This window comes from Otolemur garnettii, unplaced genomic scaffold (assembly GCF_000181295.1).
Source record: "Otolemur garnettii isolate 467f Iridium unplaced genomic scaffold, OtoGar3 scaffold00092, whole genome shotgun sequence".
Classification (NCBI taxonomy): domain Eukaryota; kingdom Metazoa; phylum Chordata; class Mammalia; order Primates; family Galagidae; genus Otolemur; species Otolemur garnettii.
This window is the reverse complement of record NW_003852487.1, coordinates 3476962-3504123: the sequence shown is the minus strand read 5'-3', so window position 1 is coordinate 3504123 and position 27162 is coordinate 3476962. Positions and strand designations below refer to the sequence as shown.

The 27162-nt window shown below is 40.1% G+C and overlaps 1 protein-coding gene across 5 annotated transcripts in view; it reads right to left on the bottom strand.

Moving 5' to 3' along the window:
* IQCE (IQ motif containing E) overlaps positions 1–27162 on the bottom strand; it is a 60411-nt gene that overhangs the window by 28210 nt on the left and 5039 nt on the right. For 3 of the 5 annotated variants that reach the window (XM_023516542.1, XM_023516544.1, XM_023516543.1), the window contains exons 2-11: positions 20355–20402; positions 18290–18335; positions 15115–15243; positions 14100–14234; positions 12513–12583; positions 5177–5290; positions 5024–5074; positions 1454–1524; positions 413–485; positions 84–133 (exon numbers count right to left, since the gene is read on the bottom strand). In XM_023516542.1, coding sequence (XP_023372310.1) covers positions 84–133; positions 413–485; positions 1454–1524; positions 5024–5074; positions 5177–5290; positions 12513–12583; positions 14100–14234; positions 15115–15243; positions 18290–18335; positions 20355–20402 — 788 coding nt within the window. The remainder of the gene's footprint in view (positions 1–83; positions 134–412; positions 486–1453; positions 1525–5023; positions 5075–5176; positions 5291–12512; positions 12584–14099; positions 14235–15114; positions 15244–18289; positions 18336–20354; positions 20403–27162) is intronic. The other 2 variants (XM_023516545.1, XM_023516546.1) reach the window with 2 other exon arrangements.

The following is a 27162-nucleotide window of genomic DNA, read 5'->3' as shown; positions in this document are numbered from 1 at the left end:
CAAGATGACTACACTGCTCTTAGAGTAGTTTCCGTAATATGAAGACCACACATGAAACCTGGCTCCCAAACAGATCATCATACTTCTTTCCTGTAGTGTCACAACTTGCCAAGAGAGTCTGGAGACGATGAATCTGTAAATTTCAAATTAAAATACATTAAAAACACAGAACGAGCATAAAGAAGATCTTCCCTTGAAACAATTATAATCAGATACCTGATTACTGCCCCTCAGTAGGAAGTAAAAGCTAAGTTTCTGTGATTTATTTTCAAGCCAAGCTGAAAGAGAACAGGCTCCCAAGAGTGCAGCCCCAGGCTACTGCCTGGCCTCAGCCCATCACCCTGGCCAAAGGCAGGCCGTCCCCTTACGTTCCATCCTGCCTTCACCAGCTGTAGCCGAGGGGAACACACACCTCTTCGTAGTATGTCTCCATAGCGATCCTCATCTCTTCCAAGTTGGTGGTCTTCATATCAGTCTGGAGTTTGCTGAAAACCCAAGTTCAGAGTTAACATGGCAGTGCCAGCATTTTCAGGTGACTAAGTAAGAGGAAGAGCGTTTTCCCAGAAGGTTCAGAGAAGGATTAGCTTTGGAAGAGAACAAGTATGGGAAGGGAAAAGCCTGAATTGCCCCTCCGTTGGTTTGTGGCCTTGAACAAATGAGTTGTTTTGAGATTGACAGGTGAATTCCTCACACTAGAAGTGTCCCTTCACTGTCAGACCAGCTACTTCCCACGGTGAGAAAACAGCCTCCCTAAAAGTACTGTTCTCTAAATAAGCTACTGTCTCTAAACACTTGTGAAGACAGATTTCAGAAGTGAGAGGACAAAACACCTTTGGGACAGGTGGTAGAGTAATTAGCTTTATAAAGAAAATAGAATCACTCTTCCCCTTGTACTGTCACCCACTCTTGACACATAACAGACTGCAGATAAAAGACATCAAGGCAGAAGTGAAAGTAAAGTCACAGTTCAGCACTGAGACACAGAAGAAATCAGCAAATAATCACATTTATTTTAAGTTGACAAAATTAAGCAAGAAACAAACAGGAGGGAAAACTGTTACTGTGAGACTTGAGGTAATAGACATGCTGCCTCAGTTTTCCTTAAATAAACCTAAGCACAGTTAAGAAAGTCTATCCCTTCACACTGAGAAGACAGGTAAAGAAATGTGAGTAACTACACCAAAACCAGCACAAGGACAGCACATGACTGAGAGGCAGAAAAAATTCACCCTGAAAATAAAAAGGGGTACACAGAATACTAAGGGGAGAAAGCATTTCTTAACTATAACAAGAAAAAGTTAGACTGTTTCCTAATGAAATTTGGAGGGAATGCGGATAATACAAAAAAAAAAAGAAGCAGCCTTCACTTTTGGGGTGAGAATAGGGAGAAAGGCGCGTGGAGGCTAGTATCAGGGTGAGAAGGCAGAGGGGGGACGGGCAGGGCGCAGCGTACTTGATGGTGGTGTCCTTCTCCTTGCACTGCTGCTCCAGCTTCAGAATCCTCTGCTTTAGCCCATTAATGACCTAACAAGAGAGCACCACTGCATCAAGTGTGACAATTTCCACAGTCTGTGGCCTTCCCCACCTCTGGATACTCAGCTGCCTAGGTCCCTAGGCTGGGCTGGCTATCCTCTGCGGAGAATCAATAGCCTCTGCATCTCCTCCCCTACAGAGCACCTTCCCTTCCTCCTTGCCATCCCCTCTTGCAGTCCACAGGCTCAGTGAAGCGAGAAGGCCCTGCCATCTTGCCCACTCACTGTGCAGTGCTGAGTGGGTGACTGAGGGAACACAATACCGTGTTGGAGGAGGAGGCAGCATCTTGGTCACACCAACAGGCAGGGCATTCTCTTAAGCACAATGCACGCCTGGGAGGAACATGATGCACCCTCAGGTATTTAAGTAAAGAAGGCCACCATGGCTGCTACATGGATAAACCATTGTCTCTTAGCCCCCCCAGGGTAATTCAGTTCTCAGTCTTCTCGCGTAGCCAGCAGGGCTGACAGGGACAACAGCCTGGCAGGGCCCTGAGGAGGCCCTGCACCTCCACCTGGGGGAGGAAGAACTGCTCCACTGGTCTCATCACCTCCTTTTCTGTGAATGTCTATATGGGGAGATAACACCCTTATGTTCCTTACAGAACATCTGTTTTATTTTGAATAGACAATTTTCAAATTGGATTTTTTTTTTTTTTTTTTTTGACAGAGCCTCAAGCTGTCCCCCTGGGTAGAGTGCTGTGGCATTACAGCTCACAGCAACGTCCAACTCCTGGGCTCAAGCGAGTCTCCTGCCTCTGCCTCCCAAGTAGCTGGGACCACAGGCGCCCGCCACAACGCCCGGCTATTTTTTGTTTGCAGCCATCATTGTTGTTTGGCGGGTCCTGGCTGGAGATTCGAACCCGCCACCTTAGGTGTACATGGCTGGCGCCTTAGCCGGTTGAGCTATAGGCGCCGAGCCTTCAAATTGGATTTTAACATAGCTTTAAATTATATTAGTAATATATGAATGTATTTTCTTTAAAAAAAAAATGAAGACACCATAGGCAAGGCTAAAATACTTTGACCTTGGCACTCCCTTCCTTACCCAACTAGATCCTGTTATCAACATAGTGTGCCACATCCCCCCCTTACTCTATGTATGCCCATATGTGTGCATGCCCACTAGAATTAGAGCATTGTTACTTACAAAACTGAGACTCTACCACATGTGACACTCTGCCACCTTTTTTTCACTCAGCAGCTCTCTTGCTGATCTACCTGCAGTTCCTATGTGACTGTATTATTCTCCATGGCATGAGCACACCACAGCGTATCTGTCTGTTCTCCTTCTGATGACATTTAGGTTGTCACCACTTTTGCCATTATAATCAATCCTTCAATAGGAACCCTGGCCTGGGCCTTCTTGGGCACGTCTACAAAGGTATTTTTCTTTCTTCTTCTTCTTTTTTTTTTGTTACTAACTGCCCAAAGCACATGATGCAAATCTTTCTTGAGGACAGATAATGACAAGTAGAAATGTTTAATCATAGGACATAGCCACTTGGGAGGACAATTTGCTGTGGGTATTAAAAAGATTACTGCATACACCCTATGATCTAGAATTTCTACTTTAATAAACTCTAATAAAACACATGCATGCACACACATCAGAACAACAAAAATACAAGAGCCCTTTCTCTATAAGGGTACCCATTATTTAAAGAATTTTACTTTGTCCAAATTAATCAGGTAGACATTTCTGTAAATAGTGCACTGTTGTATATTTAAAAAAAATTTTTTTACAAATATGTTTTGAGCTAGCTATATTCCACTTTGAATGACTTCTCCTCAATTTTCCCCCTAAAGTGGGTAGCTATAAAAACTCTGTGCTTTTTGTATTAGATTACTTACTTGAGACATAGTCCTAAAAAGAGCAGTATTAGATAACAGTAGGCACAGTTTTATAGATCACTGCTTTGTACAGTCATGCTAACTTAAAATGCAATGTCTAAAGTCTAAGCATACCTGTTTTTTCCTTAATCCTGCCAATATTGGTTTTGATCATCTGTACTAATTTTGCTACTTTAAGATGTGAGGTTTTACTTATAGCAATTTAAAATAATTCCTAGGTCAGGTATAAGCTCATACTTGTCATCCCAGCACTTTGGGAGGCTGGGATAGGAGGACTGCTTGAGGCCAGTTTGAGACCAGAATGCTCAACATAGCAAGATTCTATCTTTACAAAATAAATTTATAAAGAATTAGTCATGTGTAGTGGCACACACTCGCACTTATAGTCCCAGGTACTCAGGAAGCTGAAGCAGGAAGATTACTAGAGCCCAGGAGTTTGAGGTTGTAGTGAGCTATGATGATTGCACTGGACTCCACTCTAGGTGACAGAGCAAGATGCTGTTTCACAAATAATAATAATAGTAATGAAATAAAACAAAAATAATCTCCTCACTCAATTATTTACTGCCAGTGAAATGCTAGGGACTAAGACAGACCCCACTCCTGCCTTCACAGACTTTAGTCATTAATTACGAGCCAAGTCTCTTAACCTCAGTTTCCTTATTTTAAAAATGGGGATTGAAGTACCTATTGCAAAAACAAACAAAAAAACAAATAAGATCATACACATGTACAAACTGAACAACTCTGCAATGTTTAGGATTGGCTATTATCCAAAAAATATTTTCTTGTGTTAACACATTGATTTACTCAAAAGCATCTATTAAGGATTTACTTTGTGCTATTCGAGGTACAGAATTAGGCTTTAATCATTATTAAATATATAATGTTTATGTACTCTATACATTCCATTTCAGAGTGGACTTTTTTCTTTAGAGATTTATATAACATTCTTAGATATTTTGTTATCTTACTCAATAATATTCTTCCCCCACCCCAATAAAGTGATTCCATCTTAGTCTTATGAGTTTTTATTATATAAATTTCATGTTATCAGATCCATTAATCACATCATTAATGTTATTTTATTCTTTGTATTCAATAATCTCAAAATTGTATCCTTCAGTTTTCTTCTAGCATTTCCCAAATGTGATTCCTTGACTCCCATGAAGTTCACTGAGGTACTTTTTTTCCTAACTGTTATGGTTTATTGCCACAATGTTAATCATATAATGGCTCCATTTTCCATCATTTTGTTTCAATTTGTCATATATCATTACATAGTATATGAGGAATGTTTGTATCTATTTCAAAGACTCCATTATATTGGGCTTTGCTTCCCTGTTTTAATTCAGTATTGATTTTAAGCATAATGTATTTTTTTAGATACTGGAGGGGAGTCGCCTATTGCAGCTATTTTTTTCTACAGTATACTGTTCGGCTCTGCTGGCCCCCTGCTCCTCCCAACAACTCCTGAAGCATCCATCTTCCTGGAGTAATCCCCATGTCTCCATGGAGAACAGTTTTGGGGAATCCTGTGCCCCTCCCTCCACCTGCCACTCCTCTTGTGCCAGGGGCTGTTTCTGGTAATGGGGCCTCAGTGGAAGGCTTTCTGCCCTGCTGAAGACTATACTCACCCAACCAGTATCAGGCCTTTTCTCTGCCAGAGTCCGAACAAAATCCGAGCCCTGTGGTGAGCAGATTGAGATGTGAAGAGATGTTCATTGTAGCCTCCCCCACCAGTTGGATGCCTGCAGGCAGAAGCCCTCCACAAAGGGCCAGGGACTTACTCGACTGGGTTCCAAAAGCTGCTCTATCTGCCGATCCTTTCTGTTATTTTCCTCTTCTAAGCGCCGAAGCTTTGTCCTCATCAGATCCATATCATTTTTCTGCATGTGTAATGACTGAAGAAAAGAAGGACCACGCACACACACACGATGTACGCATAGACACCCAGTTGGAAACACTCAGTTGGAGAAGAATTTTAAAAGCTGCCTGGTTCCCACACAGGACACTGTGTGTGACGGTGGGGAAAGGGCAGGGCCATCTGGACATCACAACAAGGGGCACCGAAGGGCACGCTTGGCATTTAGTGGATGGGGCCCAGGCGAGTTGAAATGCACTGTATGTGCAGAAAAATCCCAAGCCACTAAGAATTCTCCCATCCAAATGCCAACAGTACCCTGCCTAAAAAACAATGCCACGTAGAACGTACCAACAAATCAACACTGAACACTGGTTTGGGAAAGTGCCAAAGTCACATGTTCTCTTCCATGACCACACGAAAAAGCCCGTTTTTGTCACATCACGTATCCCTATAACTTATCAAAAACTAATAGTTACTTCAAATATTAATCTTTAGCTAAGGCTCTGATGCAGAGCAGTGGTCTTCAACTTTCATCTATGGATGAATTTTTCACCAATCTGTGGTGAATTATAGGGAAAAAAAAGGCGGTATAGTCAAATTTTCACAAAATTAAGTTTATTTAAGTTCTGTAACTATCCTATATTTTGAAATTATATCCCTCCTATTTCAGGCTTATAGTTATAAAAAGGTGATGGTAGGATATTTTTAATTTTTGTTTTTAATGTCTTCACTTAGAAAAGCTTTTTACTAATCTGAAAAGCAAGTGGTTAAAAGCCTACATAGGTCAGGCTATGCCACAACTCTCTGGCTTCCAGCCATTCATCGTGAACCAGCCATTTATCTTGTGAAAGGCCTTCTTCTGTTATGGGGCCTTGTTATGCTCTGAAGAGAGACTTCATGCCTGTGCAAACCATCACTACTGTCTGAAAGACAATTCCAGAAGCACACCTCACTGAGGGCGGCTTGGCACATCAGTCACAGCTACAGCTGGCAGGACTGTGTCCAGGATTGGTACAGACCAACTTACAGGTTCAAGGAGCATGATGGATAACTGGTACTCACTGAGTGTTCACTGAATGGATTAGCTAATGCACAGGCACTGAGACAGATAAGAAGTCTAATAATGGGAATTCTATTTCCAGAAATATGAAGTAGATTCACCTTTCCCTATTCCTCCTGCTAGCACGGCTGAAAACCCTTGGGTCCTGTGGGTCCTGTGTTTAACATGAACATGGGAAGACTTTGATAAGAAGCAAGAAGAAGGCAGACGGGGCCAGGCGCAGAGGCTCACGCCTGTAATCCTAGCACTTTGGGAGGCTGAGGTGGATGGATTGCTTAAGCTCACAAGTTCAAGACCAGCCTGAGCAAAAGCAAGACGCTTTCTCCACTAAAAATAGAAAAACTGAGGCAAGAGGATTTCTTCAACCCAAAAGTTGGAGGTTGCTGTAAGCTATGACACCACAGCACTCTGCCCAAGGTGACAGCTTGAGACTCTGTCTCGAAAAAGCAAAAAGAAGAAGAAGAAAATGGCAGACAGGCTGGGCAGTGGGGTCCCAGGATGAATACCACAGGGAGCTCTTTCAGTTTTCTTTTTGCCTCATCTAGACTGGGTGCTGGAAAAGCCAAAAACCTGGAGAGCCAAAGAATTGCCAGGAAAGGGGCAGCCTAACAAGGCAGAAAACTTACAGACAATAATTGTTCTACCCCAAGCAAAGCCAGAGGCAATAGTACAGTCACCCTGCCAGTAAAGGCTATGTGGGGGCTTAGATACTTGCCCTTCTCCAACTGCATTGAAGTGCCCTCCTCTTGCACAGTGGGGCAACTCTAGGGGTGACCCAGGGCACAGTCAGGACTTCTGCCAGGAAAGGCCATTTGGGAAGCAGTACAAAGGGGTTGGGTTCTTCTCTTCCAGCCAGGGTGGTATCACCACTCCCTGCAGGCAGGAGGAGCCCTCCCCATGTGGGTGACAATGTGGTTAAGTGGGAGCTGGATCTGCACCCCTACCTGGCAATAAGGAAGTGGCCAGAGGAGGCCTTCTAACACATAAGATTTAACTAATATATTCTCAAAATGTCCAGGTTTCGATCACAATCACTTGTCAAGAACAAAGACTATCTCAGCCTGAATGAGAAAAAACCAAACAACAGATGCCAATACTGAGATGGCATACATGTTAAAATCTGACAAAGATTTAAAGCAGCCACCATAAAATGCTTCAATGACCAATTATGAACACATCTAAAACAAATGAAAAACTAGAAAGTCTCAGCAATAAAACAGAAAATATAATGAACCCAATGAAAGTCACAGAACTGAAAAAATAAAGTAACTAAAATCAAACACTCAGTGACGGGCTCAATAGCAGAGTGTAAAGGACAAAGGAAAGAATCAGTGAATCTGAAGACAAAACAGTGGAAATTACCCAATTGGAATGAGAGAAAATAAATAGGAAAAATAAAGAGAACCTCAGGGACTTGGACCACTGTAACAAAAAAAGGCTGAAAAAATATTTTAAGAAATAATGCCTGAAACTTTCCCACATTTGACAAGAGGCTGAGAAAAATCCCAAACAGGAAAAACCCCCTAAAATCCACAACAAGACATATTATAGTCAAACTTCTAAAATAAAGACAAAGAAAAAACTTCGTAGTGAGAGAGAACAGCTTAACTTGTCTAAAGAAGAAAAACAATTCAAATAATGCCAAATCTCTCATCAGAAACCATGGAGGCCAGGAGGAAGTAAAAAAATATTTTTCAAGGAATGAAAGAATGATTAGCCAGGAAGACTATCCTTCATGAATGAAGGGAGACATGTCTCTTATCTTCTTAGATGAAGAAAAAGATAAGAGAATTTGTCACCAGCAGACCTATTCTCTCTATCTGAAAGACTGCCTAAGGGGAGTTCTCTGAACAGAAAGGAAATCATAAAAGGAATCTTACAATATCAGTAAGGAAGACAGAATGGTGGGAAAAGATGGGTAAACATAACATACTTTATTTCTCCTCTTGAGTTTTCTATATTATTAATTTTTTTAAATAACTTTTTTTCTCTTTCTTTCTTTTATTAAAGAAATAGAGTCTATCTCTGCCACCCAGAGTACAGAGGTGTGATCGGAGTTCACAATAACCTCCAACTCCTGGGCTCAGCTCAAGTGACCCTCATGCATCAGGCTCCTGAGTAACTGGGACTACAGGTATGCACCTCCACACTCAGCTAATTTTTCTTTTTTTTAGAGACAGGATCTTGCTATGCTGCCCAGGCTGATCTTGAACTCCTGACCTCAAGTGTTACTCTTAGCTCAGCCTCTCAAATTGCTGAGATTACAGGTGTAAGCCTTAGAATGAAGCTGAGTTTCTAAATTATATTTGACATTGAAGCAAAAAATTATACTACTGTCTGATGTGGTTCTCAGTGTACATGTATAGAGGAAATGTATATGTGAGTGGAGGTGCTGAAGGCCATAAAGTGAGGTGAGGTTTCTGTTCACTCAAACTGTAAATTGTCTATGTTATACCAATGTTACCAATGGCAACCATACACTAAATACACTATACAAAGAGAAGCACTCGAAAACGGTAGAAAAAATCAAAATGGAATTCTAAAGTACGTTGAAGTAAACTATAGGGAGGCAAAAATGAAAACAGAAATGCATAAAGATAGAACAGAAAACAAAAAATAAAATGGGCTAGGCACCTGTGGCTCAAGTGGCTAAGGCGCCAGCCACAAACACCTAAGCTGGTGGGTTTAAAACCAGCCCGGGCCTCCCAAACAACAATGACAGCTGCAACCAAAAAATAGCCGGGCGTTGTGGTGGGCACCTGTAGTCCCAGCTACTTGGGAGGTGGAGGCAGGAGAATCACTTGAACTCAGGAGTTGGAGGTTGCTATGAGCTGTGATGTCACAGCACTCTACCTAGGGCGACAGCTTGAGGCTCTGTCTCAAAAATAAAGTAAAATAAGAGACTTTAACTCATCAATAATTACAGTATATGTAAATGTCCTAAACCAACCAACTAAAAGAGATTGGCAGCTGGCACAGAGGTTCATGCCTGTAATCCTAGCATTCTGGCAGACCAAGGCAGGAGGATCACTTGAGGTGAGGAGGTCAAAGACCACACTAAGCAAGAGTAGTCTCTACTAAAAACAGAAAAAATTAGCACATGCCTTTAGTCCCAGATACCTGGGAGGTTGTGGCAGGATTGCTTGAGCCCAGAAGTTTGAGGGTGCAGTGAACTATGCTGCACTCTAGCCAGGGTAACAAAATGAGAATATACTTCAAAATAAATAAAGAAAATAAAGAAAAGAAAAGAAAAAGCAAAGATGGCGAAGTGCTTAAAAAATATGATCCAGCCATACGCTATCCATAATAAATTATTAAGTAATTACAAACAGTGATATAGGTAGGCTGAAAATAAAAGGTTGGAAAGAGATACCATGCAAACATTAAATAAAAGAAAGTGGGAGTGGCAATATTAATATAGACAAAGTAGACTTCAGAGAATAGAAAACTGCCAACAGAGAGGGACATTACATAATGATTAAAAGGTCAATCCACCAAGAAGACACTGCTGTAAAATACATGAAGCAAAAACTGACAGAATGGAAAGTGGAAACAGACAAATCCACAATTACAGTTGGAGACTTCAATACCTTTCTTTCTGCCAAGCACAGTGGTGCTCACACTTGTAATCCCAGCACTTTGGGAGGCTGAGGTAGGAGGACTGCTTGAGCCTAGGAGTTTAAGACCAGTCTGAGCAACATAGCAAGACCTAATCTTTACAAAAATAGAACTATTAGCTGGACATGACAGCACATGCTTGTAGTTTCGGCTACTTGGGAGGCAGAGGCAGGAGGATCACTTGAGTCCTGGAGTTTGAGGTTGTAGTGAGCTGTGATGATATTACTGCACTCTAGCCTGGGCAACAGAGCAGGACCCTATTCTCAAAAAACAAACAAACAATGCCAGGCATGGTGGCTCACACCTGTAATCCTAGCACTCTGGGAGGTCAAGGTTGGTGGATTGCCTGAGCTCAGGAGTTCAAGATCAGCCTAAGCAAGAGTGAGACCCTGTCTCTAAAAATAGCTGGGCATTGTGGCGGGCACCTATAGTCCCAGCTACTTGGGAGGCTAAGACAAGAGAATCACTGGAGCGCAAAAGTTTGAGGTTGCTGTAAGCTATGACACTAAGGCACTCTGTTGAGGGCAACAAAGTGAGACTTTGTCTCCAAAAAAAAAAAATCCCACCGTTCTCTCAACAATAAAACAGAAAATCAGCAGGGATACAGAAGAGCTCAAAGACACCATCAACCAACAGTATCTAACTGATATTTAGAGAACATTCCACCCAACAAAAACAGAATACACATTCTTTTCTTTCTATTTTCTTTAAGTCAAGAGCTATGCTGAGTGCAAAAAGTCAACCTACAAAGGTCACGCACTGTATTACTCTACTGACACAACATTATCAAAATGCCGAAGTTACAAAAAAGAGAACATATTCATGGTTTCTAGGGGTTAGAATGGTGTGAGAAGCGCAGGGGTATGTGGCTAGAAAGGGGCAGCACCAGGGACATCTGTGTGGTGGGTGGGGGAACAATTCTGCACCTTGACATGGTGGTGCTGATGTGAGTCAAAACTTGTGGGATGACTTCAAACCACACACACATTGCTAGTGACAATTTTTGGTTTTGACAGTACACTACAGGTAGGAAGACATAACCCACAGGGAAAACTCAGTGAAGGGTCCAAGGGACAGCTCCATACTACCTTTGCAATTTCTTTGCAATCTATAATTATTTCAAATACGTTTCTGGATACATCTATACTTACTGATCTCCTACAATAAATATATCAGGTATTTTACTGAAGCACAGTCATGGATTATTTTATTGAATCCTCAGAATAACTTTAAGAAGTTGGTACTATTATTATCCCCATTTTTAAATAGGAAACTGAGGCATTGCTTGCCACAGGAAAACCACTCTGATGCTCAAAATCTCAGAGCAACAGAGAATTAAAAACAAAAGTCTCTCATTTCGGAATTTAGAAGTTTAGGTCGATTTTACCCAGAAATCTATGATGGTAAATTTAAATATCATAGTATCATTTTACCCAGAGGCCATTTCTAGCTCTAAGAAGATACCTTTCAAGAATACTACTGCAATGATTATTCGGAGTTTCGGGGACTCTGAAAGTTCAGTTAGTATAGTCTTCTAACCTAAAGAAGACTCTCGTAGAGAATTCTCTCTACAGTATCCATGAGAGATAGTCGCTGAAATATCTAAGGACAGGGAATACTTAATTCTTGGGCAGCACTGCTACTGTTGGAAGCCTCATTGCTCAAGTGTGTTCTTCTCATACAACCTAAAACCCAAGTGTTCTCTCTGGATCAATGGAAGACTGTCTTTTTGAAAACGGACTCTAGCAGGTCCTCCCAGTTTCTTCCCAGACTCCTCAACATGCCCTGGGCACACTTGCTACCAATGCCCTGTTTAACCTCTGGAGCCTGGACTAAGCACAGTTCTTCAGATGCAGCTCCATGATAGAGTTTATAAATAGACACAAATTATGGAAGGAAACGAAGAAAGAAAATTTCTCCAGGAGCACAAAAATGTTTACAGATGTTAAAAATCAGTATGATAACAGCAGTGGTGGTGGCAGTAATGATGATGGTATCTTTCAGTGCAATTCAAACTTTAATGAATGGGAGAGGGCAGAAGTCAATAAAGAGTCTTGGCACTGGGAGGCAGATGACCTTGAATTTTGGTTCTGCAACTGGCTAATCTTGGACCGACAACTAACCTCTTAAGTTTATACCAGATGATATTATAACAGCTGGACCTGCCTGTCTCATAGAGCTTCTGTAGAGACCGACTGAGACAGGGCATGTAAGATGTCTTGATAGCATTAAAGAATTACATGGATAGAAGGTTACTAATAATAATAACAAATGACTTCATCATAATGCCAACTCCCAGGATGCACAGAGACTTTGAAGTTAATCTAGTCCTTACCCAGTCTTCTCCTTCAAGCTACAGAAGTAGAGCACAGATGGAATGTAAATGTTATTGCTTTTAATATAGTTGGTCCTACAGGCCTTTATTTAGCTAGGGTCCCCCTACTCCTTAGCCACTACACCATGGTTCAAACTCAGATGTGAGTCTAAAGCCAGGTTCTTTCCACATGGAAAATCTCAGACACTAATTTTTTTAGAAGGCTTTTGCCAATTAAAATCAATAAAAAACAGATAGAAATACTACCTTCTTTAACTCAATAATCTCATCATACATATCTTCTTTCTCTCTGTAGACAGGAATCCCAGGAACATGACCTACAGGAAGATAAAAAGATACCTTGAAAGATTATCTGAAAAGTAGAAAGAATACTTGGCTATACCTTAAGAAAAACCTGGAAGTTAATAAAGTTATCCTTTAAAAAAAAAGAGGAAAATAAAAAAGCAGAAGAAAACTATTTCAGTTTTTTTTGTTGTTGTTAAAGATGGGATCTGGCTCTGTTCCCCAGGCTGGAATGCAGTGGTGTGATCATAACTCACTAAAGCTTTGGCTTTCTGAGCTCAAAAGATCCTCCTGCCTCAGCCTCCAGGGTAGTATCTGGGACTACAGGTGTGTGCCACCACCACTCCTGGCTGCTCCCACCCACCCATTTTCACTTCTTAAGAGACAGACTCTTATAAACTTGCCCGGTCTGATCTTGAACTCCTGACCTCAAGCCATCTTCTTGCCTCAGCCTTCCTGGTACCTTATTTCAATGTTTTTAGCCTGATTAAGGAGACTTTTACAGAAAGCAAAGAAACAAAAAATGGTAACAATATACAAAGAGGAAACAAATAAAAAATATAAAGATGTGAAAACAGTTTGATTATAGTAAAAGGATTAAGAAGGGAGTCATATAAGGAGAACTGATATGTTTAGATTCTAAATAGTAAATGAAACAAAAAACAGACAAAAAATGCACATAACATCTCAACACCCATTCCAATGTAAAAACAGTAAAATTTTACTTTGGTTTTTATGATGCCTAATAAATATATTAAAGCCTAAAATATAACTCCCTAGCCAGTAAAAGCAATAAAGTAATCAATTCATGGAATTCAGTGAGGTTTTCAAAACACCCTAGATGTTATTCTTCCTTATGGAAGAACATAAGAAGAGGATAGGTGGAAAATGTCTGGATTCAGAAACAGAAAAATGCACTGATTATTTCTGGAGAGATTTGGGCTTTTTATTATTAATTGTAACTTTTATTTATTTCTAAAATTATTTATTTAATAATTTTTTTTGAGATAGTCTCACTCAATCACCCTGAGGTTGAGCGCCATGGCATCACAGCTCACAGCAACCTCAAATGCTTGAGGCTCAAGTGATTCTCTTGCCTCAGCTTCCTGAGTAGCTGGGACTATAGGTGCCTGCCATAACATCCAGCTAGTTTTTTTTTTTTTTTTTTTAAGAGGTGGAGGTCTCACTTTTGCTCAGGCTGGTCTCAAATTCTTGAGCTCAGGCAATCTACCTACTTCGACCTCCTAGAATGTTAGGATTATAAGCATGAGTCACCATGCCTGACCTGTTCAATAAATTTAAATAAAACTTTAAGTTTAGTGAGGTAGGAATAATGGCAAAATGTCACTATCTACACTATGAAAGCTACTTTCTAGGAGGGCAGAATAAACTTGCACAAGTCACCACCCTCAGGACATTTCAAAACATCCTACTGATGAAACTTGTAAATAAAGCCAAAAAATCCCACTTTGACAAATGACACCTCAAATCCAAAAGATTCTTTCCTGCTTTTCCTTAGTAATGACCTGGTTACCATCAATATATGCTCACCATTGCTGGCAGAATGCCTGAGGTCTGACCTCTTCATTCTTAAAGCTTCTGTCAGATAGTCAGGAGTGCTGCTGGGGGGTTTGGTCCATGTATGCTCCAAGGTGAGGTTTGATTTCAGGGGTTGGGTCAGACTTCCTGGTTTGAATGTGCATGGATTTAATATTATAGGTACAAGCAACACAGCGGAAGGTTCTTATTTCTAATCAACCTTCCTGGGTTGAAGAAAGCTTAATACCAGCAGTCAGTGGTGTGCTGATAAATATTTAACAATCAGTTCTCAAAAATAAATCAATAAAGCTCTGATTTGTAATCTTTGCCCATTTCCATGGTATAAATATTCCCATCATGTCCATTTCAAGCTGCCATTATGACACTGACCAGCTCAAAATATTCTTGCAAGGTGTCAGGAGTTGGGTGCAACACACCACTACTGGCAGCCCAGAGACAACCTCAGGTGGGAAACCTGCAGCCTTGTGATTTTAAGATTGTTCTTTTTTTAAGCACCAGAGGAGGCAAGAAGAGCTTTATCTTTCTCTGTTGCACCTCCTTTAATAAAAGGATTTGTTCTGTAAAATTTGTATTCAGTCAAAAGGCCAAACTTAATGATCCAGAAGGCCATGTGGCCTTAAGGTTGCAGGCTCCCCACTCTTGCCAGGGTGTTACTTGTTTGAAACTACATTTACATACAACAAAAAAATATAGTATTAATACTCAATGTCTTGTTTTATTTTGTTTTTAATATATGGGGTATCGCTGTCACCCAGGTTCGATGGTAGTGGCATGATTACAGCTCACTGCAGCCTCCAACTCTTGGGCTCAAGTGCTTCTCTGCCTCAACCTCCAGAGAGGCTGAACATACAAGTGCACACAAGCATGCCTGGCTCTTACACAATGTCTTTGAGAAGATTAAATAAAATATAATTCAAACATATTAAAAACCTATCTCAAATCACCCCTACTCCCATAATTACTCATCTCTCAAGCAGGAAGGGCCTCCCCTGGGGTGATCACATACCTGGCTTTGAAGTTCCCAGCCACAGTTTCTGCGGGGTTAGAGACACTCTCCCACCCAGAGGCATGCTCCCTGCTGTCCTGAGGGATCTCCAGGATGCCACTTTTCTTGGCTTAGAGTGATAAGGTGACTCTAAAAAGCCAATGCATGGTTTTAGACTTACAAGTCATCAAAGCCCCTCAACATATATGCTTCAGAAAGACAAAAACGGTAAAACAAAATATTCATAAAGGTGTGATGGCTCCAGACTAAAACATTCTGGCAAAAATAAAAAATTCAGTTATTTTACATCTATTTCTCTTTACCTTTTATTATAAAGAATATAATGGGAAATTCAAATTAAAAATGTGAATAATTCTAACAATATTATAATTCTACCAACAAATAATTACCCATCTAATTCTTTTTTTCTTGCAGTTTTTGGCCAGAGGCTGGGTTTGAACCTGCCATCTCCAGTATACGGGGCTGGCGCCCTACTCCTTTAAGCCATAGGCACCACCCCCCCATCTAATTCTTTTCAAATACATACATATTTTGCACAATCACAGTGAATATAATTTTGCATCCTTTATATTTAACACTGTAAATACTTTTTTTACTTTGTTGCTTAGTAACTGCAAAATTTGAACTCAATATATAAAATATCTAAAACAAATATGAAAAATTATACTTTTTCAGGGCATTCTTGAATTTTTCATTGAAATGAAGGAAATACTTTAAAATTATTTATCTAGGATTTCACATGTTTAATTATACAAAATATAATCTTAAGCAAAAACTAAAATATTCATAAAACATTCTTTTTCTCTTTCTGTTTTTAGAGACAGGGTCTTGCTCAGTTGCCCAGGCTCACTATAGCCTCAAACTCCTGGGTTCAAGCAATCCAAACCTTGGCTCCCAAAGTACCAGGACTATAGGCATATACCACCAGGCCTGGCCAAAATATTCTTATATATCTCAATCTTAAACTGCAAGGAAATTTGTATCTATAAAAGCTCCAGAAAATTTAATATGTATAAAATTTTTAAATATCTACATTTTTCCCCCATGGTTTCACTATTTGTGGAAAATTTCCCATTATAACTTGAATGAGGGAATAAAGACACGTTAGAACTCACATTTTCACTTACCCTTGACCACAGTACCCCACCAATGAGATGTTCTGAAACCTCCCAAACCAAGTTATCTTTTATAGAAGCAAATTAATAATCAGAAAGCCCTACAAATTACATTTCCCTCCTAAGTGCGTGGATTTATCAATGAATAGTCAGGAGTCCTCAGGATAAAAGCTGAGAAGGAAGAAGAAAGGATGAAAACAAGATGGTGGGAATATATTGGTATCTGATACCTATGAAAAATAATAAACTCTGAAAGAAGGGAAACATTGCTGTCTGCCTTGCCTCCAAACAAAGAGGCTGGCAGGTAGAAAGCCTCAGAATATCTTGTAAACTACAAGTAGATATGCATATAAAATGAGGCATTTAAGAAAACCATTTGTTATGGTCCCTACTCTCAGGGTACTTGAAATCCAGACAGAAAAACTTGTCCTGAGTAAAGAGTTCCAAGACCATGAGGGGACAAATGAAATGTGGCACCCTGCAGGCTAAGTGGGTCCTGCTACAGGGGCTCCAGGGTGCCTGAGACAGAGGCAAGCATTGGGCTGGCTGCAGGGACAGCAGATGCCTACCCTGCTTCAGGGCTTTGACTCTCAAGAGAGAAAAATGAAAATAATTCAATTATTACTGTTTTCAACACTTAAAATGCTTGACTTTCAGTAAGAATAAGATGGATATTTACCTTACTTACCTTCAAGCTAAAAAGGACTTATACAAATGATAAAATGAAAAGTTTTTTTTTTTTTTGAGACAGGAGCCTCAAGCTGTCCCCCTGGGTGGAGTGCCGTGGCATCACAGCTCACAGCAACCTCCAACTCCTGGGCTCAAGCGAGTCTCCTGCCTCAGCCTCCCGAGTAGCTGGGACCACAGGTGCCCGCCACAAAGCCTGGCTATTTTTTTGTTGCAGCCATCATTGTTGTTTGGCGGGCTGGGATGGATTCGAACCTGCCACCTTGGGTGTACATGGCTGGTGCCTTAGCCACTTGAGCCACAGGCGCCGAGCCAATGAAAAGTTTTAAGACAAAAACACAGTACTTTTAATTGATTCTCAATTATCCCCATGGAAAAACATCAAAAATCCAAATTGTTGGATGATTTCTTTCTGATGTTTATATTTATTTGTAACATAAAACATCTATTCTTTGCAGACATTTACCTTTCTAACTACATTTTCCTTGGTCAACTATGAAAGTTTATGTGTATTTTTTGAGTATGTCACACATAAGACTCAATATATTTGAAATATATGATAGACATGTATGAAATACAGCACACAAATACAGATGATGGAGCTAGGAAAAGCCACAGGTTTGGTGTAGCAAAAGGCAATCAGTCTAGGATTTACAGTGTGTTAACCATAGGTGTCAGATCGGCACACAGATCTCCATGCACTAGAGCAGTGTCAGAGTGAGAGATGAAATCGGAAGCCTTGTAGCCACTTGGACGGACCCCATCTTGGCAATATCCTTCTGGCTGAGTAGCTGCCTTCTTGGCTGCTAATGAGGGAGGGGACAGAGTTGCCCTCCTCCTGCAGAGGACAAAGAAGAAGAGAATCCTGGCAGCAAAATGAGCCCAGGGAAATCCCAAACGGAAAAAAAATGGAACTTTCCATCTATCTTAGCACGTCTACCATCTACACTGCCTCTGTACAAGGCCCAGAAGGGCGGCTTTGATTCTTAGGGAACACATACTAGATAAAAAACAACTTTTGACCTGAGTAGCAGTCTGAAGAGTTAAGCAAGTTGAGAAAGTAAGATAAGAGAAAACAAAGGCCACAAAGCACTGGTCTGGTCTCTGAGAGTCTGTAAGGGCCTACCCAGGAGCAGCCCCAAAAACTAGCTCATGGCTTAGGACAGGCAGGAATTCCAGCAGTATGTATTCCCAAGATCCTGATACAAAAAGGACCACCTGGCTGGAGTGTCCAGTCTCAATTATCCCAACTGTACAAAGAAAGAAACATGCTTTATCATTCTTCCCAGACACCAGAAAAGGACAGCTTTTTAAAAACATCCCAGAGTTAACATGTAGAAATTTGAGGGGCAAGGCGGCCTGGTCATACTTACTTGGTGATGTGGGTGGAGGTTTGTGGAAACTTTTCCTTTTTGTTTTCTGAAAGAAAGGAGAAATGATGTAAAGCATGTTGAGCTTTCTACAGCTACAAAAATGGTCCCAATCATGAGACAATGCTGTGTTCAGAGTGGGTTGGAGGGAGTGTGAAAGCCACAAGAGGGGAAATTAATTTAGCTGAGACACAGCAGTCAGAGCTAAGGATGTGCCCCAGGAGCTGCACTCATCTCTGCTGAGGCTGAGCGAGAGCCCATGGAGCTGGGAGTTCTAACCACAGAAAAACAACGGGCCTAGGGTTCTTAACATTCAGACTGAAGATCCCACATCACGGAGTATCATTTTCCATTCAAACTATCCTCACTGCCGTCTCTGAAGCACTGGTGCCTGCCTTTGTCCTCCTCTGTGGATTTGGCAATCTGAAACCCTTGCAAATAAGTCAACTGCAAATCCCACTAAAGAAGAAAAGTCCAGGGAAGGAAGATCCTGTCTTCAAGACAGTCTCCCATGACAACCATGATGCTAAACGGAGAACTGAGTACAAATTTGGTTCTACTACTTAGAACAGGTTGAGTATCCCTTATCCAAAAAGTTTGGAAACAGAAATGTTTTAGATTTTGGAATATTTGCATATATATATTCTTCAGGATGATGCCCAAGTCTAAATACAAAATTCATTTATGTTTCATATATACTTTATACACATAGCCAGAAGATAATTTTATGTAAAATTCTAAATGATTTTGTGCATAAAACAAGGTTTGTCTTAAGACTTTTTTTTTTTGAGACAGAGTCTTACTCTATTGGCCTCGGTAGAGTGTTATAATGTCACAGCTCACAGCAACCTCTAACTCCTGGGCTCAGGCGATTCTCCTGCTTCAGCCTCCCAAGTAGCTGGGACTACAGACACCCACCACAACGCCCGGCTATTTTTTGCTGCAGTTTGGCCTTGGCTGGGCTTGAAACCAAAGCCCCTGGTATATGGGGCTGGTGCTCTATCCCCTGAGCCACAGGCGCCACCCTGTCTTAAGTTTTTATATGTGAAATTTACTACTTGTGGTGATCATGTTGATGCTCAAAAAGCTTCCAATTTTGGATTTCAGGTTTTTGGATTAGGGGTGCTCAACCTCCAGTTCCATGGCCTGGGGAAAATGATACAACAAATGTTAATTTCCTCATTTGCTTAGCGCTAGCTGAGAAGGTAATGGTATCATGGCCAGCTTCCCCTCTAGCAGAAACAATGGACTCTATGTTCCTTGCAGGCCGAATTCTACCTGGGGTCTTGGTTTGAATCACTTCTCCAATGAGTGTCTCAGGCCCATGTCCTCAGTGATATGGAGGGAAAATCCTCAACTTCGCAGATAGAGGCCCCTCTCTGGAGACAATGGACCCCGGGGTTCACAATACTAAGGTGGAATGAGATTTGCTGGTGCTGGGTTCTCTCCAAGATGATGGGCTATGTATGGTTTTGCTAGACTTGTACCCTTGGTGAGATGAGCTTCTTTGGCTCAGCTACTACTAGAGGAGTGAGTAGGCTTTGTTTTCTCCCCAGCAAAGCTTGCCAAAACAACCCAGAGAGGCCAGGCTGGGGGGCTGCAGCATGCCATTGGACAGCTGGACCTAATGCTTCTGGCCCATTCTCCCTTTGTTTTTCCCTTCTATGCTGTCAGGCCAAGCTGGCCAAGCTGTGGCTCAGCTTTAGGGTATAGCTGTCGAGGAAGTCCTTTACCCACCAGGTGCTTCCAATCACATCACCTTGTTTCTCTCCTTTCATGTCAGGATGGGGGGTGGGCAAGTGCAGGGCATACCCAGATACAAGATAGAGACTAGTATCTGTCTCAAGTGAACCCTACTCAGGATTAATTTCTACATAAAAGTTTGAAAATTACATTTATTTAAATACAACTGAGGGAGACTTTTCAAAAACCAAGTAGCAGTTTGAATTTATATTCCAGATCTGAACACAAGATATGTGGAGAATGACCTATTTACATGTTTAAGTAACCTCTTTAAGGGCAAAAAAATAACTACTGGGATAAAATGCCAACTCCTGATGGCACTCACCGTCTCAAAGTCAGAGTCAAAGGTGATTGCAGATAGACTGTCATCTCCCTGGAAGAAGAGATGCAAACACTGTAACTTAAGGCACCTGCTTGATTTCCAACAGTCAGATTTACAAAACTGACAAAAGCCCATCCACAGCTGCTAAAACAGAAAGCCGATAAATACAACGCAAAGTAAACTCAGTGCATTTCTAGCTGGGCTATGGCGTTTATACAGTCTCACCAGAAAGAACAGATAGGGGAAAAAGAAATTCATATTGCATAAGGACAAAAAAAAGAAAAAACAGGTAGGGAGAAAACACAAACACTACCTGTTTCATGTCCCAAAACTAGCAACACTATTTCCGCACAATTGCTATGTAGTTTTGATTTTTAAAAAGTTCCTGATAAAAGTTATTTCATTTTTCACATTGTTTAAATGTTCTTTTATTCCTTTTCACATCAAAGCACAATGAATCTGTGACTCTCCATACAAACAAATCAAAGTCATTTTTAAACAAACACTCATTAACACGTACATTATAAGAAAACATTTGCACTTTTAAAGGGAGTAAAATAAAAGTTTCACTATCTACTGTCAGTACTAGGATAATAAGGGGAAAAGGTAACTTTACAAAGAGAAGGATGTTTCTGTGTTAAATCATTCACTCATATTTAAATCCTAAAAGAGTGATAGCAAAAAAAAATGTCTAACTCCCTTCAGCATATTGTATGGTTGATTTATAATGTTGATACTGACAGGGCTGAATGGCCCTATTATGAACTAATAATGCTACAGGTGGAAATAATTTCATTTCAGTGATCTGTCCCTGGTACAGCTGAAGCCACACAGTATTATAATGGGACTTTATTGCATTCTGAAAAGCAGACATATTTTCTATAAGGTTAAAAGTACATTAAGCAATAATTCTGTTAGCAGATTGAAACTGTATTAGAAATACATGGGGTGCACTATAACATGGACAGGGAGTGACGGTCTGGCACCCTTAAATGGGATTCTCAAACACAGAGAGGCTAGGTTAAAAATGCAGTGGGATGTGGAGGGGCAAAAGGAAGGTAATACACTCCAAATGAACAGCGCCTTTAAAAAAAATAAGCCACTTAGAAAACAGTAGTTCATCAAGCTAAAATTAACAAAAAAAAAAAAAAAAAGAAAGAAAGAAAGATCAGTCACTGGCATAGATTACAGGTGATATTTTAAGGCATAAATAAGTATATCATAATTATGAAGAGACATTATCCTTTAACAAAGTACATTAAAATGATGTACAAAATTAGAAAAGCAGGCAGGGAATCAGACATATATATATATATGTTAAGTAGACGATCAGGAAAGCCAAGTCAATAACCTGCATTTTAGCTGGTGTTGGATGTAAACCGACTGAAAACCCTAGAAAAGAAGCAACAACTTTCTTTATAAATACTTCTCATTTTTATGTGGTCTGAATAAAATCTTGCAAGACTTTCTGAATGACCAGAAATTCAACAAAGGAATGAGATAACATAACAAAGTGATCTCATCCATAACCATTGTAGGTAAAAAAAAAAACCAAACCATTATTTTCTCTTCTAATAAGCCCCCCTTCAAAGTATGCTACTTTTCAGCCTGTCAGTCATAATGAACTGAAGAAATGAAATACAGTATCTGAAGTTATAGACTGGTTCAAGGATCCACCTTCAGTCAGCAGAATAAGATGTGAGCAGTATTCAAACAAACCACCATTCTTGACCGTTTCATTCTACCTTCTTCAAGTACTGAGGCTGCCACACACTTCCATACTAGACTAAAGTCACTCCTTCTGTGTCAGGGTCACTGGCTGGCAGGCAGCTTGTGTGAGAATTCTTGAAGGCCTGAATCAGCAAGTAGGCTCCATTCCAGCTCTGTGCTGTTGACAATGCCCTCTGAATTTCAGCCTCCTCATCTGCTCCTACATTCTCCTACCGTATTTTTAAGATAATCAAATATACATACATATATAAAATATATAAACTAATTAGAACATTGAGGAAAAAAACATGTAGTGTCCAGAAAGAAATCTAGAAACAAATGGGAATTTAGTATATGATAAAAGTAGTGAAGGAATCAATTAATTTGATTTCCAGAATGGTGGGGTAAGGAGATTGGAGAACTCTCTCCTCAACAAACAACAATTTGTTTATTCAGAAAAAGCATTAAAAAAGGAAAACAAACAATCATTTAACAGAGAAAATTATAAAACATTTATTAATTTGAAGTTTCTAGAAACTGACCTAAGGGCATATAGCAACAGAGAAAGATTTATTCAAGAAAATCTACAAAATCCAGTTAAGAATAATAGTCAGTAGCAGTCAGTCAGCTAGGAGAACAATCAGAGTTTAACAGAGCCCAGAAGAGCCATCCTGGAGTACAACTAAGCTAGCAAGGAAGCTGCCTATGCGCACCTACTCAGGAGGAAGATTTGGGACAGGCTCAGAAGCATTCCCCAGGCCCTGCACAGAACAACCAAAGGTCACAATCCCCTCTTGTACTGAAGGTACATAACCTCTGACCACAAACTGGATGAATAATCAACTACTCTGACCCAAGAGCAGCCCCTAGGAAGTCAGGATTAAAAATGAAATTATACACTTCCCCAGAAGTTTGAAAGACAGTGTACATGTCCAAGGATGCCCTCTTAAGAGAGACTGAAGAGGGAAAGCTCAAGCTCCTAGTCTCTGGTTGAACTGTGGGCAAAACTTAAAATGCCTGAACTGTGATACTAGACTCCAAGCCACACACACATCCAATAGTAAAGGACAAAAATCTAACTGGCTAAGGGGCTTTAACACAACCATTGACCAACTATTATAGGCTTATACTGATCCGAAAGTGACTCTCTACACTAAGAGACAAAACAAGAAAAAAATTAGAGCAGGCAATCAGAGGCTTCACAATGCAGGGAGACAGACTTCATGGAGTTAGCTTAGCCAAATCATTAATCAAATGAACAACCAAGCAAACAATGTCAACTCCCTGGACAGGAGGGATCGATGTCTAAAGTTGCTACAATATATTATCTAGAGGTCTAGTTTTCAACCAAAACTAGTATCAGGCATACTAAGAAACAGAAAAATATGACCAACACAGGGAAACAAAGCAGGCAATGGGAACTACTTTTGAAGGGGCCCAAATGTTGAACTTAGTAGACAAAGACTTCAAAACAGCCATTGTAAAGATTTCAAAGAACTAAAAGAGACCATGTCTATAGAATAAAAGATAGAAATAACAACAAGTGCCTTCAAAGAAAGACTATTAACAGAGATAAAAATTATAAAAGAGAACCAAATGGAAATTCTGAAGTTGAAAAACATAATACTAAAATGAAAAATTCACTAGAGATCATCTTAACAGAATATTTCCTCTGCTGAATAAATGGCATCTATAAAAATCTGGTGCAACACTTAATGGAGAAAGAGTGATCATTTTCCTCCTAATGTTAGAAACAAGACAAGGATTTCCTTTCTCATCCTTGAATTTCAATTCAAATTATACTGGAGGTTCTATTAATATAAGACAAATAACTAAAAGACATTCAGATTGGAAAGGAAGATGTAAAACTACCTCTATTCACAGACAACATGATCTTATACATAGAAAATCATAAGGAATCTACTAAAAACTTTGTTTTTTTTGAAGACAGAGTCTCACTTTGTCACTCTAGGTAGAGTACCATGGCATCATCATAGCTCATAGCAACTTCAAACTCTTGGTCTTGAGTAATCCTCTTGGCTCAGCCTCCTGAGTAGCTAAGGTTACAGCATGTGTCACTATGCCAGACTAGTTTTTCTATTTTTAATAGAGACAGGATCTTGTCTTGCTCAGGCTGGTCTAGACTCTGGAGTTTAAGCAATCCACCTGCCTCAGCCTCCCAGTGTGGTAGGATTACAGTGTGAGCCACCACATCCAGCCTATAAAACTATTAAAACTAATAAATGAATTCAGTAAGTTTGCAGGATATGAGATCATGTAAAATATCAATTACTATTGTATACAGTATATAGTAGCAATGAACAATATAGAATGAAATTTTTAAAATTCCACTTACAACATCAAAAATAAAATACTCAAGAATAAAGTTAACAAAAGAAGTGCAGGCTTCATACACTAAAAAATATAAAACACTGTTGAAAGAAATCAGAGCTACAAATTAGAAAGCAATCCCATGTTCATGGGCTGCTAGGCTTAATATTTTGGTAAGAGGGCAATACTCCCTAAATTGATTCACAGATTCCACATTTTCCCTATTAAATTCCAATTGCCTTCAAAAATTGATAAGCTGGCTCGGCGCCTGTGGCTCAAGCGGCTAAGGCGCCAGCCACATACACCTAAGGTGGTGGGTTCGAATCCCCAGCCCGGGCCCGCCAAACAACAATGACAGCTGCAACCAAAAAATGGCCAGGCGTTGCGGCGGGCGTCTGTAGTCCCAGCTACTTGGGAGGCGGAGGCAGGAGACTCGCTTGAGCCCAGGACTTGGAGGTTGCTGTGAGCTGTGATGTCATGGCACTCTACCCAGGGGGGATAGCTTGAGGCTCCCTCTCAAAAAAAAAAAAAATTGATAAGCTATTCATAAAATTTGTATGGAAATGCAAGAGACCCAGAATAGCCAAAACAATTTCAAAAAAGAAAAGTTCCAGAACATTTATCTATTTCCAAATGATTACAAAGTTATAATAATCAAGACAGTGAATTATTGGCATTAAGATAGGCAGATAGATAAATAGAATAAAAATTAAATTCTTACATTTATGGTCAACCGATTCTTGAAAAGGAAGAAAAATAGCCTTTACAATAAATTGTGCTGGGACAACCGGATATCCACATGCAAAAGAAGCTGAACTGCTTGTCTACATCATACACAAAAAATAACTCAAATAACACAAAATGGGCCAATGGCCCAAACGTAAGAGCTAAAACTATAAAAATCTTAGAAGAACACAGATAAATCTCTTGTGACACTGGATCAGGCAATGGTTTCTTAGATATGACTCTAAAAGCACATGCGACAAAAGAAAGCATAGGTAAATGAAACTATCATAATTAAAAACTTTTGTGTTATGAATGATACTAAACCACTAAAAAAATAAAATAGAATATATTATTTGCAAATCATATATCTGGTAATGGACTGATATGAAGAATATAAAAAGAACTTTTATAACTCAATTTAAAAAAGGCCTACTACAGCCTTTTCAGAAAGAAGTACGGAGAATCTGCAAAGAACTAAAAATAGACCCTCCATTTGATCCCATAATCTCATTACCAGATATCTACCCAGAAGAAAAGAAATCATTTTATCCTAAGTACATCTGTACTCAAATGTTTATACCAGCTGAATTCACAATTGTGAAGATATGCAAACAACCCAAGTACCCATCAATCCATGGATAAACTGTGGTATATGTATACCATGGAATACTATTCAGCCTTAAAGATGGAAATGTCATATCTTTTGTATTTACCTGGAAGGATCTGGAGAATATCCTCCTAAGTAAAGTTATCACAAGAATGGAAAAGCAAGCATCCAACGTATTCAATATTAATATGAAACTAGTAGATGAACAATTACATGCCTACACAAGAGAAAAATACATTTAAATTCAAGGGGTGGGGGGGCGTGTGGTAATTCCTCACTATCAGGTACAATGTAGGGGTATACGGCATACCTCCTGGGTGAAGAGCTCAACTGCAACTTGGCTTTACCTAACAAATGCAAACAATGTAACCTACTTGTATGTATCCTTATATTAATCTGAAATTTTAAAAAAATTAATAAAAATCGTTGAAATATAAAAATAAAAAGGCAATTCAATTTTCTTTTTTTTGAGACAGAGTGTTACTTTGTTGCCCTTGGTAGAGTGCTGTAGCATCACAGTTCACAGCAACCTCAAACACTTGGGCTCAAGTGATCCCCTTGCCTCAGCTACCGGTGCCTGCCACAATGCCTGGCTAGTTTTAGAGACGGGGTCTGGCTCTTGCTCAGGCTGGTCTAGAACTTATAAGCTCAGGCGATTCACCCGACTTTGCCTCTCAGAGTACTAAGATTACAGGCATGAGCCACCATGCCAGGCCTTCGCAACTCAATTTTTTTTTTTTTTTGAGAGAGAGTCGCACTATGTCACCCTCAGTAGAGTGCCATGGCATCACAGCTCATAGCAACCTCTAACTCTTGGGCTTAAGCGATTCTCTTGCCTCAGCCTCCCAAGTAGATGGAACTACAGGTGCCTGCCACACGTCTGGCAATTTTTTTTTTTCGTTGCAGTTGTCATTGCTGTTTAGCAGACCTGGGCTGGGCTGGAACCCACCATGTTCGGTGCATGTGGCTGGTGCTGTGACCACAGTACTATGGGCGCCAAGTCAAGGCAACTCAATTTTTAAAGTGGGCAAAGGATCTGAATAGACATTTTTCCAAAGAAGATATGCAAATGACATATTAGTACATGAAAAGATACTCTATGAGTATAGTAAAATTATTAAAGTGAATTAATTATTAAGTGAATGAATGTTATAACAAGTGAATTATATCTCAATAAAGATTTTTTTTTTTTTGAGACAGAGTTTCACTTACTAACCCTCGGTAGAGTACCGTGAAGTCACAGCTCACAGCAACCTGCAACTCCTTGGGTTTAGGCGATTCCCTTGCCTAATAAAGATTTTTTAAAAAATGAGTTAATCGCTCGGCACCTATGGCTCAACCGGCTAAGGCGCCAGCCACGTACACCAGGGTGGCGGGTTCGAATCCCCAGCCCAGACCCGCCAAAACAACAATGACGACTGCAACCAAAAAATAGCC